The 15,332-nt window shown below is 42.6% G+C and overlaps 1 protein-coding gene across 10 annotated transcripts in view; it reads right to left on the bottom strand.

The window, feature by feature from the left end:
* SLC4A7 (solute carrier family 4 member 7) overlaps positions 1-14,978 on the bottom strand; it is a 111,064-nt gene extending 96,086 nt beyond the window's left edge. For 3 of the 10 annotated variants that reach the window (XM_058729675.1, XM_058729683.1, XM_058729681.1), the window contains exon 1: positions 14,823-14,975. In XM_058729675.1, the coding sequence (XP_058585658.1) occupies positions 14,823-14,870 (48 nt within the window). In that variant the 5' untranslated portion in view covers positions 14,871-14,975. Of the gene's footprint in view, positions 1-10,171; positions 10,342-14,822 lie in introns of those variants that run through there. The other 7 variants (XM_058729667.1, XM_058729673.1, XM_058729671.1 and 4 more) reach the window with 5 other exon arrangements.
* Between the last annotated feature and the right edge of the window lie 354 nt (positions 14,979-15,332).

Here is a 15,332-nt window from a genome sequence, read left to right as displayed (position 1 = left end):
AAAATTAACATTTTAATTCACCATCTACACCATGAGTAAAAAGTTTTGATTAAAGGCCCTAGTCCTATGATCTAAAATACAATGGTCAAGTTCATTTATTTCAGACAACAAACTAAAGCAAAAGCTGTTTACTCCAGATTCAAGGCATTAAACACTAAACAAACACTAATCACCAGGTCCCACCAAAATTAGCCTATCAATGTTCATTTGTTTTGATGTATTGGCATTCTCATGAGGCAGTCTGAAAAATAAGGCTGAAATGGTATCATTCTGTCTCTCTGCAAAAATTTTTCTCAATGAGGGGCGCCTGGGTGGCGCAGTCGGTTAAGCGTCCGACTTCAGCCAGGTCACGATCTCGCGGTCCGTGAGTTCGAGCCCCGCGTCAGGCTCTGGGCTGATGGCTGGGAGCCTGGAGCCTGTTTCCGATTCTGTGTCTCCCTCTGTCTCTGCCCCTCCCCCGTTCATGCTCTGTCTCTCTCTGTCCCAAAAATAAATAAAAAACGTTGAAAAAAAAATTAAAAAAAAAAAAAAAATTTTTTCTCAATGAACATGATTTACTTCTCCCATCAGATACCTCTACCTATTGTAGAGGCAGGAAAATGCAGCAACCCCCAATGATCTGAGATTCAGTGCCACCAAATTAGAAATCTCAAACTCCCCCTAACTGTTTGAAGTTCACAACGGGAAGTGAGGAGGCACTGGCACCATAAGTATAAAACAATCCCTCGTGGCTAAGCCACTCAATATTCACCACTTAACCTTTCAAACCCATTTATTGCTAACTCTATGCAATTAGGACATGATAGCAAAATTAATTAACATCTAAAAACTGAGTATTAAATGCAATTATGTAAAACATGCAATTTGTATTTTTCAATTGTGATCCAAAATGATGAAATTTAACCTGAAAATTCTTTCCCTCACTCCCTTTATGACCTTATCTCCCACCTCTCCCTAACACACTTCCAATATGATTCTAATTCTGGGTGAGCCCACACGTTGCTATGACAACTATGCTATTATAGTAAAATACTGTTTTGACTTTTAATCAATAAATTTATCTATATCTTCCCTCTATCAAAACTGTTTTGTTTTTTTTTTTTTCTTGAAAGATAGCGAGCACGTGAGCTGAGGAGGGGCAGAGAGGGAGAGAGAATCCCAAGCAAGCTCCACATTCAGCGCAGAGCCCCACGTGGGGTTTGATCTCCTGACTATGAGATCATGACCTGAGCCAAAATCAAGAGTTGGACACTTAACCGACTAAGCCATCCAGGCACCCTAAAACTGTTTTTAAAAAAGATTTGGGGGCACCTGGGTGGCTCAGTCGGTTGAGCGTCCGACTTCAGCTCAGGTCACGATCCTGCAGTCCGTGAGTTCAGGCCCCGCGTCAGGCTCTGGGCTGATGGCCCAGAGCCTGGAGCCTGCTTCCGATTCTGTGTCTCCCTCTCTCTCTGACCCTCCCCCGTTCATGCTCTGCCTCTCTCTGTCTCAAAAATAAATAAATGTTAAAAAAATTAAAAAAAAAAAAAAGATTTGAAGTAGCTTGAAAAATGGAGGTAAGAAAACATCAATCTCAAAACAAAACAAAACAAAAAATGCAACTGACAATGGTCTATGACCTTTTTTTTTTTTTTTTTTAATATTTATTTACTTTGAGAGACAGAGACAGAGACAGAGCACCAGCAGGGGAGGGGCAGAGAGAAGGAGACACAGAACCCGAAGCAGGCTCCAGGCTCCAAGGTGTCAGCACAGAGCCCAACCCCATGAACCACAAGATCGTAACCTGAACTGAAGTCAGATGTTTAACCAACTGAGCCACCAGGTGCCCCCTTACATGACCTCCTTAAAACAAACTGCATTACCTTAAAATTCCTACAATAAGGACCTTTTGAGAAATCACATTTTTGTGGTAGAATGGTATCTTGACTAATATAACCCATTAAAATTCAACGCTACAGGTAATCTGAAAATTCCTAAATATCTCTAAATTGTTTAGTGATCCAATGGTTCAGATTAACACATACTCATGTATATGAGAGTGTATGTGTACCTATATATGTACATGTGTACATATATATATGCAAAATTCCGAAGCCTCACTTTATCCAATTAAGTACACTTGTACTTAAATAATTCTTATTATTTCAGATTACAGAAAAAATATAAATGACAATTAAATTTAAGATGAAACTATAGGGGCGCCTGGGTGGCTCAATCGGTTGAATGTCTGAATTCAGCTCAGGTCATGATCTCACAGTTCGTGAGTTTGAGCCCCATGTCGGGATCTGTGCTGACAGCTCAGAGCCTGGAGCCTTCTTCGGATTCTGCATCTCCCTCTCTCTCTGCCTCTCCCCTGCTCATGTTCTGTCTCTCTCTCTCTCTCTGTCAAAAATAAGTAAACATTTAAAAAAAAAAATTTTTAAGATGAAACTATAAACTCACAAAATTTCTTGTCACTGAGCCTTAGCAGAATAACAGTTAGGAACTATCTTATACCTACTCTGCCAAGCAGTGTGCTAGATTCTTCTATACTGCAATACCCTACAGACTAAATTCTGAAAATCTAACACTAATAAGATACAACAAGATCTCCTGAAAACAGAATTAAGCAATCTAGTAACCTCAACTATCTATAACAAGTCAAGAATCAGAAGACCATCTGAAGAGGTAAGATTTGTATATCACAGAGTGACACAACACAAAACCCTTCTCCTCCCCACCCACATTTAAATGACTCTGTGACCTCCTCTGTTATCTATAAAACCTGTTAAGAAATTCAATGACAAAAGAAAATAATTAAAATAAGATTTTAACAGACCACAACAGCCTAATACTAGTGATCAGTACTCATTTTTAAAAGGAGACACACATATCACATTTCAAATGTTCTGTCAAATGGTTAAAATTATTTAAATCAAAAAATCGTATTATGCTTTAAATGTCTAAACGTTTTGTCAAAATATCTTAAGTTTGGTGCTTAAGGCAATAAACCACCACCTAACCTGTGAGGTAGCAGAACAAAATATATACTAGTCTCTGTCCTTGGTTCCTGGCACAGAGCTCCTAAATCCCTCATAATCTTGTAAGTGATAAGGGCACCAGAGGTATCTTTCATTCTAACATTTGGTCTCTGTCTCTGGTTCCTGACACAGAAGTCTTAAATCCCTTGGAATTTCCTGGATGACAGTACGGTCTTTTGTTCTAACGAGGTAACTCTTGGTGGCTCCCGGATGGGGGCTGGTCACCAGAAGAAAGCCCAAGCCATGATGAGAGGCTTGGAATTCAGCCCCAACCCAGTCTCCAGAGGGGCGAGAGAAGCTGGAAATGGAGTTAACGATTGCCATGCCAACGCGATGAAGCCTCCGTAAAACTCCCCAAGTACAGGGTCTGGAGAGTTTCTGGGTGGCCAAACACGTGGGTGGAGGTGCCGGGAGAGTGGCAGTGGCACTCTTAATGGACAGAAGCTCCACCAGCCCTTGCCGCACCCCTCGTTCTATGCATCTCCTCCATCTGGATGTTCATCTGGGGCCTCTACCATATACCCTTTCAGAATAAACTGGCAAAAGTGAACAAACTTTTCCTGAGTTCTGTAGCTGCTCTAGCAAGTCAGTGGAATCCAAGAAGGGGTCATGGGAACCTCCACCGTATAGCTGACCGGACTGGCAACTGACATCAGAAGGGGCAGCTGTGAGTCAGAGTGCTTAACTTGTGGGGTCTGATGCTATCTCCCGGTAGGCAGTGCCAGAATGGAGTTAAATTGTAACACCCAGCTAGGGCCACAGCATTGACTGGTAGGAGGAACCGCCCCCCCCCCCCCAACACACACACACACATCTGTTGTCAGAAGTGTTGTAAGTGTGGCAGTCATGTGAGAGAAAAGGAAAAATACAGGAAGAGAACTGGGTTTTTCCCAATACATAATTCCTTCCCACAGAGCTATCTAGAAGATCTCAATGCCAGAAGTTAAGGATAGTTAAGACTTTGTTTTCTATTTCTTCAGTCAATATGGAGACTAATTCTTTTAGAATTCTGTTACATGAGACATTGCATAAAAACATACGATGGTTACTAATTACAAGTTTCCACAGGCACATTCAGCATTTTATGCACACTATATGCTTTTCCCTGATCCTGAAGAAGCCCTGTAAGTATTATAATTTCAATTTTATAGATGAGAAAAATGAGATTCAAAGATGTCAGTTGCCCAAGGCCACCTGGTGGCAGATGACGATGTATGGGAACCCGACGTGTGTCTCAAACCCAAGCGTGTACTTGTCACATCAGGGTCTAAGGTTAGGCTACATCCAAATTTTACCTTGTCTTAAAAATAAGGCTTGGGACTTGTGGTTATTTCGTGAATTTCCTATTACTGAATAAAAACAGTTCAATAAGCTAAAATGTAAGAGCACATAAAGGCCAATTTTGGTCTGAATGAATCCCTTATTCCTAACAAAAGGGAGGCCAACTGCCCAGATTTAAACAGGCTCACAGCAGAACCTTATCCTGAGGATACTGCTAATGGTACGTGCATAAATGGATAAAGAAACTCCTCCTCAACGTGTTAGAAGGTCATCTGGGAACAATTATAAACAAAACAAAACTAAGTACAGAATATTACTGAAAGGACTCTATTGAGCCAGGGCACTGGCCAGTTATGGCACCTGTGCAAACACGGACGCACAGACTGGGAAGTCAGGAAGGTGGACTGGGAAGTCAGGAAGGCGGGGTCCAGGAAGGAAGGCGTGCACTGGGAAGTCAGGAAGGTGGGATCCAGGAAGGACGAAAGCCCACAAACCACAAAATCATAAAATTTAAAGCAAATGAACAGAACGAAAATTCTTTTATGTAAGTAACAATTCTAAAGAATTTAGAGAAACAGCACAATTTCAAACCAATATATATAGCAGCTGACATTGTATCTGGGCTTGGAGATCCCTTTCCTTGCTACTGGTCCTTTTGTAATTGTATACATTAAATGTCACGGATTTTCATAAAGCAAATATTACACAAGTGTTACTATACAAGTAAAATACCAATGCACTCTTTTCCAACAATCCATTTAAATGTATTTAGAACTTGTGAAAATATACTGAGCCATAAAATTTTCATTTTAACGTGCTTAACACTCACTTGCCTGAAATTGTATCTCAAGGTAAAAAAATATTAAGTACTCTTACTCTGGGATCACTCCAAACTGTATTTATTCAATATCTCCCCCCCCCCCACCCCCCCCCACCCCCGTCCACCACAACAGAACAAAGGCAAAGAACATTTTCTTCTGCTGGCAAAGTAAGAGTCTTTTGCATCACGGTAACACCACCAGACAGAAGCTATATAATTTCTTAACTGACTGATTAAACAACTCACTAGGAACATATTCAGCTTCAAATCTTGGGAGTTCATTACATTATCCTTATATTCATTCATTGAACAGTCATTGAACATTTTCTACACGTTAAACCACAGAACAGACCTGATTGCGGGAAGAGACCTAAAGGAGGATTCATTCAACAATGATCCAGAAAAATTCAGATTTCCTGAATCTGGAGGCAAAGAGGCAAATTTCTTTTAAATACTTAATTTCTATAATATTAGCAACAAACTCACAAAAGTTACAGTAATAAAAGCTGTTAACTATAAAACTCAGCTCAATTATCTAAGGCTTTCAAAGTATCATACATGTAAAATGATCTAATGTGATTAATGTTAAATGGCATTGACAAACAGGGATCATGGATTACTCTAGAATAATGAGATATGGAACACGAGCGATTTCGCATCGACCATGAGTTCAAATCTCAGCTTAGCCTCCTACTAATTGTATGGACTGGGAAATTTCAGAAAATCTCTCTTCCTAGGAGTTCCCATCTGTAAGAGGGATAATAAGTGATTAGAAGATGCCTAATAAGATGCACGGCTCAAAGCAGGCTTTCTCTAGTCAGTTACCTGTTCTTCCCTTGCCCCCAGAGCAAAGGACAAAACCCCCAAGTCCTCGATTAGCGATTCCCAACATGAGAATCACAGCATTCCTCCTCCTTATCCAGCGTGCCCACTGGAAGAGGTTTCATTATTCCATCTCAGGTGCTGGGAAGTCTAGGAATACCACGGAGGTTTACGCTCAAATAGAAAAATACTTTCAAGAGAAGAAAAGAAAAGATTCTCTTTTTTTTTTTTTTTAATTTTTTTTTTCAACTTTTTTTTTTTATTTATTTTTGGGACAGAGAGAGACAGAGTATGAATGGGGGAGGGGCAGAGAGAGGGAGACACAGAATCGGAAACAGGCTCCAGGCTCCGAGCCGTCAGCCCAGAGCCCGACGCGGGGCTCGAACTCACGGACCGCGAGATCGTGACCTGGCTGAAGTCGGACGCTTAACCGACTGCGCCACCCAGGCGCCCCAAAAAGGTTCTCTTTTCCAAGTTACTGACTTCTAAAACCTGGCTCAACAGAAGAACCCCCAGGGTGGCTCAGTCGGTTAAGCATCTGACTCTTGGTTTTGGCTCAGGTCATGATCTCAGGGTTCCTAGGACTGAACCCAGCATCGGGCTCTGTGCTGACAGCACCGACCCTGCTTAGGATTCTCGCTCTCTCTCCCTCTCTCTCTCTTTGCCCCTCTCTTGCTCGTCCTCTCTCTCTCTCTCTCTCTCTCTCTCTCTCAAAATAAATAAACTTTAAAAAAGTTTAAAAAAAATGAAAAAACTAAACAGAAATCATTCCTTAGTCTTATTTTTAACTAGCTTTTTTAACTAATAAAAATTAGTTAATTAGTGAATTAATCAATCCAGCCTGAGGATCAACACTTCCCACGTGAGGAAGGCACAGTCATAGTGCTGTCCTCTCACAGCACTTCAAGGTCACACAGCTCTGTGGGGAAGCGGCCGTACCACACTCAGCGTAAATGGTGCCTTCTGGAGCAAAACCAGGAAAACAGCATGAATGGCGCCCCCTCCCACTGCACCACTGTAATCTCAACAATTCATTGTAATTAGTCTGGGTGTTTTCTTTTCTTTTTTTTTTTTAACATTTATGATCCTCGACTGAAGGTTAAGTATAAAAATTGCAAAGGAAAATTCTAAGTTTAAAAAAATATACAACCAAACAGCTCTTTTCCTATGCCTAAGGCATTTCATGTATAACAGCATCCTCAGTGTCTTCCCACTGGCTTCTACTGGCTCTTCCACAGTCTAAGTCCCTGGACAGAAATGAGGTGAAAGTGAGAGGACAATCAGGACATCGGTAACATGCAAACCCACAGGTGCCAAAGGACTCGGACATTCAGTAACACCAGTAGGCATGTAGCATGTGATTTTACCGACAGTCGTGTGTTCACGACTCCCTTTTTAAGTTAAAGTTAAGCAGTTCATAACATATTAGACTATATCAAGCCATATGTCTCTCACGAAATATGTTAACCCATGACATAAAGTGACATAAGAAACCATCCCCTCTTTTACCGAATAGCTACATGTTTGCGAGGTTCAAAATCCAAAATTACATAGAAAGGGACACACTGGTTTTGTTCCTACCCCTGCCTCAGGTCCTGTTCCCTCATACTCTCTATGGCAGCCATTTCTTGTTAGTTTTTTTATTTACCTTTCCAGTGTATTTATAAAAATCCTAGTAAATACAACTATACGTTCTTATTATCCCCCTTAAAGAAAAGGCGCTGTATAGTGCCCTCTGTCCCTCACGTTGCTTCTTTCCATCAATTTATCCTAGAGATCTGCCACATCAGTACAAAGACATCTCCCCCCCACCTTTTTTTTAAGAGCCGTAGTACCCCACTCTGTGGATATACCATAATGTATTCAACCAGACCCTATCAGGTTGCTTCCAAAACATCTTCTTAAGTGATACATTTTTTTTTTTCCAAATCTCTCCTGCCACTATAACCAAGTGAATTATCCCTCTCACAGGACTTGTTTTCTTAGACCTGTAATAAAACAGATGAGTGACCTACTGTTCATATTTTGTAATAACCATCAGAAATTTCCACTTCACATGGCTGCATTCTCTCCCCAAAGTTTAATGTATTTATTAGAGGATTTCACAGAGCCTTTAATATACCATTATGCATTATGAATCTCCAAAATGTATACTGTGTGACATTTCCCAAACTTATCTGGCTACAGAGTAGTTCTTTGGCCAAACCTGCTATACATGAAGTATTTCACAAAACAAACTTTAGCAAATACTGGGGCATATGTAATTACTGTCATCTATTTAAACAAAATGTAAGACTACTATGAGTGTTAAAGAAACCGGATAAGCCAATTTTTAGACTACGTATTCCTTAGCTATTTTTTGGATTATAAACTCCCTTGAGATCTCGATGTAAAGCTACTTGATCCTCACCTACAAAGAATGCATACGGGGGCGCCTGGGTGGCTCGGTCAGTTGAGCATCCGACTTTGGCTCAGGTCATGATCTCGCGGTCCATGGGTTCAAGCCCCGCGTCAGGCTCTGTGCTGACCGCTCAGAGCCTGGAGCCTGTTTCAGATTCTGTGTCTCCCTCTCTCTCTGACCCTCCCCTGTTCATGCTCTGTCTCTCTCTGTCTCAAAAATAAATAAACGTTAAAAAAAAAAAAAAAAAAGAATGCATACAAGCATAAAATTTTCCAGTGTCTGGGAATTCATGGACCACAGTCCCAATGGTCTTATCTATTTTAAAAGTAATTTTGAATAGAAGTGCTATATTATCTGTGGCCTCACTGATATTTCAAATGCTAGGACAGAACCCAGAGCTAATGAAAAAACAGCACAGAATTCACCACGAAGTGTACCTTGATGTAAAGCAAATAAAGCACCCTCAAAAGGGATCATGTTTAACAATTAATGATATCACACAAAGTAAATCCTATTAAATAACTGTGGAAACGGTTACGAGGGGTTGTAGTCTTATTTTTACACAGGTGGCTCCCATTTTAAACAAATACATTAGATTCTTAGAGGATTAAGAAAGTTGGTCTTTAATTCATTTTGTACAATAATATCTCAAGATCAAGGATTTTCAGAATGAAATGCATTTCACATTAGACAGCAGTATCTACTAGAAATATAATTCTGCTGCAGATCTGAATGTGACAATGTGAATGCCCAGGGGAGGAAAAAATTCCAGGAGTTTTAAATGTAGAACAAAAAATCCCCAAGCATGATTACAGTCTAGCAGGTGAAATGATTAGGAGAGAGAGAGAAGTATTAAATCGAAAACTGACAAACTCAGGACTACCACATCTGATTTGGGACTGGTACCCTACAGGAGGGCAAAGGGGCAGAAGGGCATTCCAAGGAGAGGGCCAGAGGGGGCTGAAGCCCAGACCAGGCTCCTCTCATGGAGCCTTGTGCTGAAGTTTGAATCTGCTTACAAGGGGCATCTGTTGTAATTCAAACAAAGAGTTCAGTAATACCCTTCTTCCCTCTCTTCCCAGACAACTTCCTTCCCCCCAAAACCCCATCCACCCATGGCAAACATTAAAAAGTCCTACAATTTTTAAAAAGGAAAGATGTTTTCTAGATCATGATGGTATCCAGCAGCCAAACTATAATAGAATGGAAATTTCTAATTTAAATTCTTATCAAAAATGGTATTTTTTTATTTTACAGAGAGAGAGAGAGAGAAAGCGCATGCGTATGTGAGCGGGGGAGAGGGGCAGAGGGAGAGAGAGAGACAGAAAGAATCTCAGGTAGGCTCCAAGCTCAGTGCAGAGCCCAACACAGGGCTCAATCCCACCACCTTGGGATGATGACCTGAGCAGAAATCAAGAGTCGGACGGTCAACCGACTGAGCCACCCAGGTGCTCCCCAAAATTTGCTGCTTGACAGAAGTTTTTTTTTTTTTTTTTAAATGAAAACATCTCCAATACTTCCATGGAACTCAATGGGAATACAGTCTATTATATATGAATTTGCTTTATTCCTATCTTTGTTGAGTACATCAATTCCCAAGGTAAGAATCTGTGTATCTTCAGTATTTTTCCAGAATAAAGAATGGTATCAAGCTGAAAACACCCTATATATAAAAGAACATGCACCAAACATACAAGCACCAAGTGTTAATTATATGCTCCGGCAAATTCTGAGAAAGAGATTATACGTATCATGTTTACCCTTCTCATGCTCTTCTGAGAAACCATTCCACACTCTTGTCTATGATATAAAATAAAGTATAGCCACCTTACACATGTGAATCCATTTCCAAAGGTACATCCAATTCCCAAGTTCCTAGTCAGAGATGATACAGAATTCAACAGCTTCTCCAAATCGGGCAATCTGACAAAAAAGAAGCAGTATAGTCCAAGAATATAGAAAGAGAAGACAATTCTACACTGACATGTGAGCAAAATGAAAACCAAATGACACTAATATACATATTCCCTACAAAAGAAAAAGAAATAGGTAAAATATTAAAGTATTTTTCCTACTTCATTATGAAAGGCAGACTACGCTTTACCCTTCAATTGGATATTATTAAAAAAAAAAAAAAACCCTGCTTAAACTTACTAAAATCCAAACTATGGCTTAATAAAAATTAAAATATTTAAAAATATCCTCTTTGGAGTAAATATGAAAATCTGCTTGGAATAGCCCATCTAGAGCCTTTCTGCACTGGCAAATCAGCTCCAGATAAAAATGCACATTTACATCATAATCACATTATCTTCATAAACCAAGCATTGACAAAAAGTTTTGGCCACTCTCATCCTCCATCAGTCATTTAAAAATGTCTAGCCCAGGGAGGCAAAGAGTCACTAATTTCGAAACCTAGCACTACTCCAGGCTAAGTCCTCTGCCCTCAGGAAGACTTAACAGCAACACTACCAAACACTATCTTAGCACCATGCCAACCATAGACCCCTTCACGGTTTATCATCATAGTTACGAATAATTGTCAAAGTCTCCCCAAGTTATGTAATTCAATGAGTATCACTCAACAAAATACATGAAGTTGCTTGCTGAACAAAAACAGAGGCAAACTTCACTACAAGCTAGAATACTGGAATAGCTACCTGCTTTGTACAGGAACCAAGTTCTCTTGTTTCAAAAGGAGGTTTAAAAAGGGGCGGGGGAGTGAGTTGCTGCATCCTTACACATACATACACAGATCTTTATTACTAATACGTGCTTATTGCAAAATTTGAAATACTGTATCCATAAAACTGGTAACTATAGGAGAATCCACAATCAATAAGAGAAAGCTACAATATGAATCAAAAACCACACTGCCTAATGTGTAACACTAACCCTTAGACTCACCTGTATGTTCCTTTATGTAAATGGCCCATTTTGTGAACTGCAGATTCTATCCACTTTAACATCATATTTGTGATGAAATATAGTAAGAAAGAAGGGGAAGGAAAGAGGAAGAAAAACAACCCATTACAGGATGTTGACAAGTTTAACTACTAAGGCTTTAGAATATATTGGTTCATACCCACATACCACTAAAATAAACCAGGTTCCTCTAACAAGTTACTTTGGCTTTCGATTTTAACCTACTCAAGTAACAGGAGTCTAGTGTAACAAAATACTCTAATTTTCATACCCTAAGCTCCCTTAGAAGAAAACCTGTGTACTTCTCGGTCTCAATTACCAAATAAAGCAATTCTTCAATCCAACTCAATTGTCCTACAGCTTAATTTGAATGGATGAGATTTCCTATCTCTCCCTTTATTACAACTCCATAGATTGTGGTGCAGAGAAACAAACCAACTACAGGCTGAAAGGTTACGAAAATTCTGATAATATGCGTGGGGTACATATGATCTCTAGAGCTATCAATACCTAACCACAGATCCCAAAGGGTATGCTTACTTACAGACCTACCGAAAAAACCTTCTACTTGCTAATCACCACTGAATGCATCCTGGTTTGTTAGTATCTTTTATTTATTCTAATGACTACTTTTTTAAAAGTGTCTCTAATGGACTCAGGAAAATGTTTTAACTGGCACTCACAAATGGAATTAGCAGGAATGCAAATGGCTATCACTGTGTTCACTAACACACGCCAAAGTAAACTCAATGAGGTTAGGACTCTGTCTACCTTGTGTGCCCATACCCCAATGCCTGGCACCTAGGAGATAACATAATACCCATGAAATGAATGATTTGTGTACCAACAAAATTCATGGAGCAGCCTGAAAATTTCAGTGGTAACAGAACTGTATTAAATAATGTACTGCCTAAAAGAACGAACAATTGTCAAAACTTGGGAACCTTCTAACCAGTGCTGTCTGTTGTAACAGAATATTTGACCTATATGAGAAAATACGACTGATGGTTGAAGTCAATTCCAAAGAGAAGCCTGCAATACGTTTTTGTAATAAAGCAAACAAAAGTTGCATTTTTGTAAGATAAATGACTTTCCTCCTATCCCAAAACCATGATCAATGAAAATTACAGAATTTTAGAAGCAGAAGAAACCTGAGAGCCTAAATTATGGAACAGATGAACTTGGTTCAGAGTCATATATACTGCCACCAATTTATTCAAAAATTTTGCATAATCACATACCCAAGATAGCATTTGATGAATATTAATTTTATTCTACTTTTTTGGCTATGCTAAGCAGTTGCCAGTTGGAGAAGTAATGACTGATGAGTATCATACTCTTCCATTCTTCTGACTTTATTTACCAGGGGAAAACTGATGAGAAAATATAACTTCATTGATACAAATAGTTCCTCTCTTCCCAGTTTTCAAGTTACAGTGTTCCTACTCCATAAACCACAGTTCTACTGTTCTCTCATTCTATTTTTAGACTGTGTGATAGTTTATTACATTTGATTTCTATTACTGACTTGTATATTTACTGTGGCCAAGTCTTATTTTCCCAAAGATTTAGAAAGTATACCCTTCCAAAGTGCTCCCTTGCCATGCCATTATTAAGTGCTTGATAATTTCTTTGTCATTGATTTGGATGTAAGTTTCATTAGTGCAGAGTTGGTTCTGTATTCTTGGATATTACACAATAGGTTCTAAGTGTTATTACAATGAGGAATGAATGAATGAATGAATAAATGATTTGGAAGGCAATGGCATTATCATGCCTTTTTTTTTTTTTTTTTTTTTTAACGTTTATTGATTTTAGACAGAGAGAGACAGAGTGCGAGCTGGGCAGGGGCAGAGACAGAGGGAGACACAGAATCTGAAACAGGCTCCAGGCTCTGAGCTGTCAGCACAGAGCCTGATTCGGGGCTCAAACACAGGAACCCCATGACATGGGGTCATGACCTGAACTGAAGTCGGAGGCTTAACAGACTGAGCTACCCAGACGCCCCTAGCATGCTTCTTTTGATAGCTAAGCAGCCAATATCTGAGAAGACATCATAATTTCTATCCAGATTTATAAAAACTAGAATGTTCTTTAACTGCTCTATTTGAAAATTTGCAAACAAATCTAAGAACAGACAACACTATTTGATACACATTAGTAGAGAAAGTGCTAAAAGAAAGAAAGAAAGAAAGAAAGACCTCCAAAATGCAGTTTATTCAAATGTCACACAAAGAATTACGGAAGATTCCTTAGAACGAGTTTCCAGTATTCCATTACCACCACTGTGACTTGATCCTCCCCAAAACCACTGCTAAATGACTTCACTGTCTGGAGACTCCCTTTTCCTCCATGATTTGAGAATTTGTAAGTGAACATACCGAAGTAATAATCAACGACTACTCTCCAGGGCCTTACAATAATCTTTAAAAAAAGATTGGGGGGGGGGGGGGGGGCGGCTGGTTAAAAACGCGAATAAAAACACACAAAAAGCAATTTTCCTGTTAGTTGTGAAAGGCTGGAAAATTTTCACTGCATCCTTCCCTCCTCTGCTGGTCACAGAGTAAGAATTGGAAGCGGAAAATTTACAACACTTCCATGCCGTTTGAGTCAGGAACTACGAAGAGAGAGGAGAATCACAAGTGTGGGGACACATGTATTCTACATGAGAGCAGGAAGTCAGTTTGTCGAGCATGGGCCGCCCGTCCAGCATCCTAAATGGGAACGCTGGCCTTCGGCAAGCCCACCCCCAGTTCCCTCTAACCCTGAAGCGAAAGCCACCCGGATACGGGATTTTGCTAGGCTGATTTAAAAAGGAGCAGCTCGCAGAGCTCAGGACACTTTCCTCTTTCTATTTGGCCTGCGGCAGGAGGCTACTCCCCTGGTTCTCGCCAAAAGAGGAGGCGGACCAGGCAGAGTCAGCAGCGAAAAGCAGCCTTGGCTGCGAAGGCAGCCCGTCCACGCGGCCGGAGAACTCACCGAACAAAAGCACACCGCGCGGACCGGGTGGGGAGACGCGCAAGAAGGGAAAAGATCCACCCCAACTCTTCACCACTGCCTGGGGCTAGAAACAGGTGGAGCCGCGCTTAGAGAGAGAAGAAAGATGGATTTTCGAGGGGCTAATCTGAACTCCAGCGCCAAGGCAACCGGAACCGAGACCCCCCGGCCGGGGAGCACGCCCGGGAATAAGGGAGGCGAGCGCTGCGGAGAGAAAGGAAGAGATGGTCGGGGTCAAGGGCTGACGGACGGCCCCGCAGGGCGCCGAGGATGCGGGTGGCGAGGATGCCCGCGGCGCGCTGCCGGCTGCCCCCACTCGGGCCTCCTGGGCGCCGCCGCCGCCGCCGCCGCCCCCTCGCCCCCGCGCCCTGGGCGGCCACACAAAGGGGATGGCGAGGCGCGCCGGCTGCGGGGCGGCGGAGGGGCGCCGGGCCCGGGACGAGGTGGCCGGACCGCGACGGCCGCCGCGCCCCCGCCTTTGTCTGCCTCGTTCCGCGCTTCCCCCACCCCCGCCGAGCAGCCCTGCCGCCCGCGGCGCCCTCACCCCGCTCATTACCCGGGTGAGTAGCGGTCTCATCTGCTCGCCGGCCCCATCCGCCTCCATGGCCCGCCGGCCAGCCCGCGGCGGCCGCTACGGAGCTGCCCCGCGCGGTCCGCCCGCCGCCGCCGCTGCCGCTGCCGCCGCCGCCGCCGAGACCCGGGCGCGCGAAGGGAAACGAACGTGCGTCCGTGAGCGAGGCGCGCGCGTGGGGAGAGCCGTGCGCGGGAGACGCGGGGCGGCGGGTGCGCGCGGCGGCCGCAGGGCTGGCTCTCGCCCGGGGAGCGAGGCCGCGGCGTGGAACGTGGAGCGAGAACTGAGCGAGCGGGAGGACGAGGCGGCAGAGGAGGAGTGAGCCGCGTAGGGCCCGGGGGCGGGGCCGCAGGCCGTGACGCGCGCGGCGCCCGGGGCCCGCCCCGACACGCCCCCTCCCCGCCTCCCTCGTCACGCCCCCTGCCAGTCTGGCACCGCCAGCCCGCTCTGCGCGCCTGCGGGCCCCGCCGCGAGGCCACCCGGAGACGGGGCGGG

This window comes from Neofelis nebulosa, chromosome 5 (assembly GCF_028018385.1).
Source record: "Neofelis nebulosa isolate mNeoNeb1 chromosome 5, mNeoNeb1.pri, whole genome shotgun sequence".
NCBI lineage: Eukaryota > Metazoa > Chordata > Mammalia > Carnivora > Felidae > Neofelis > Neofelis nebulosa.
Note: the sequence above shows the minus strand (reverse complement) of the source record. Positions and strands in the feature narration are given on the sequence as shown.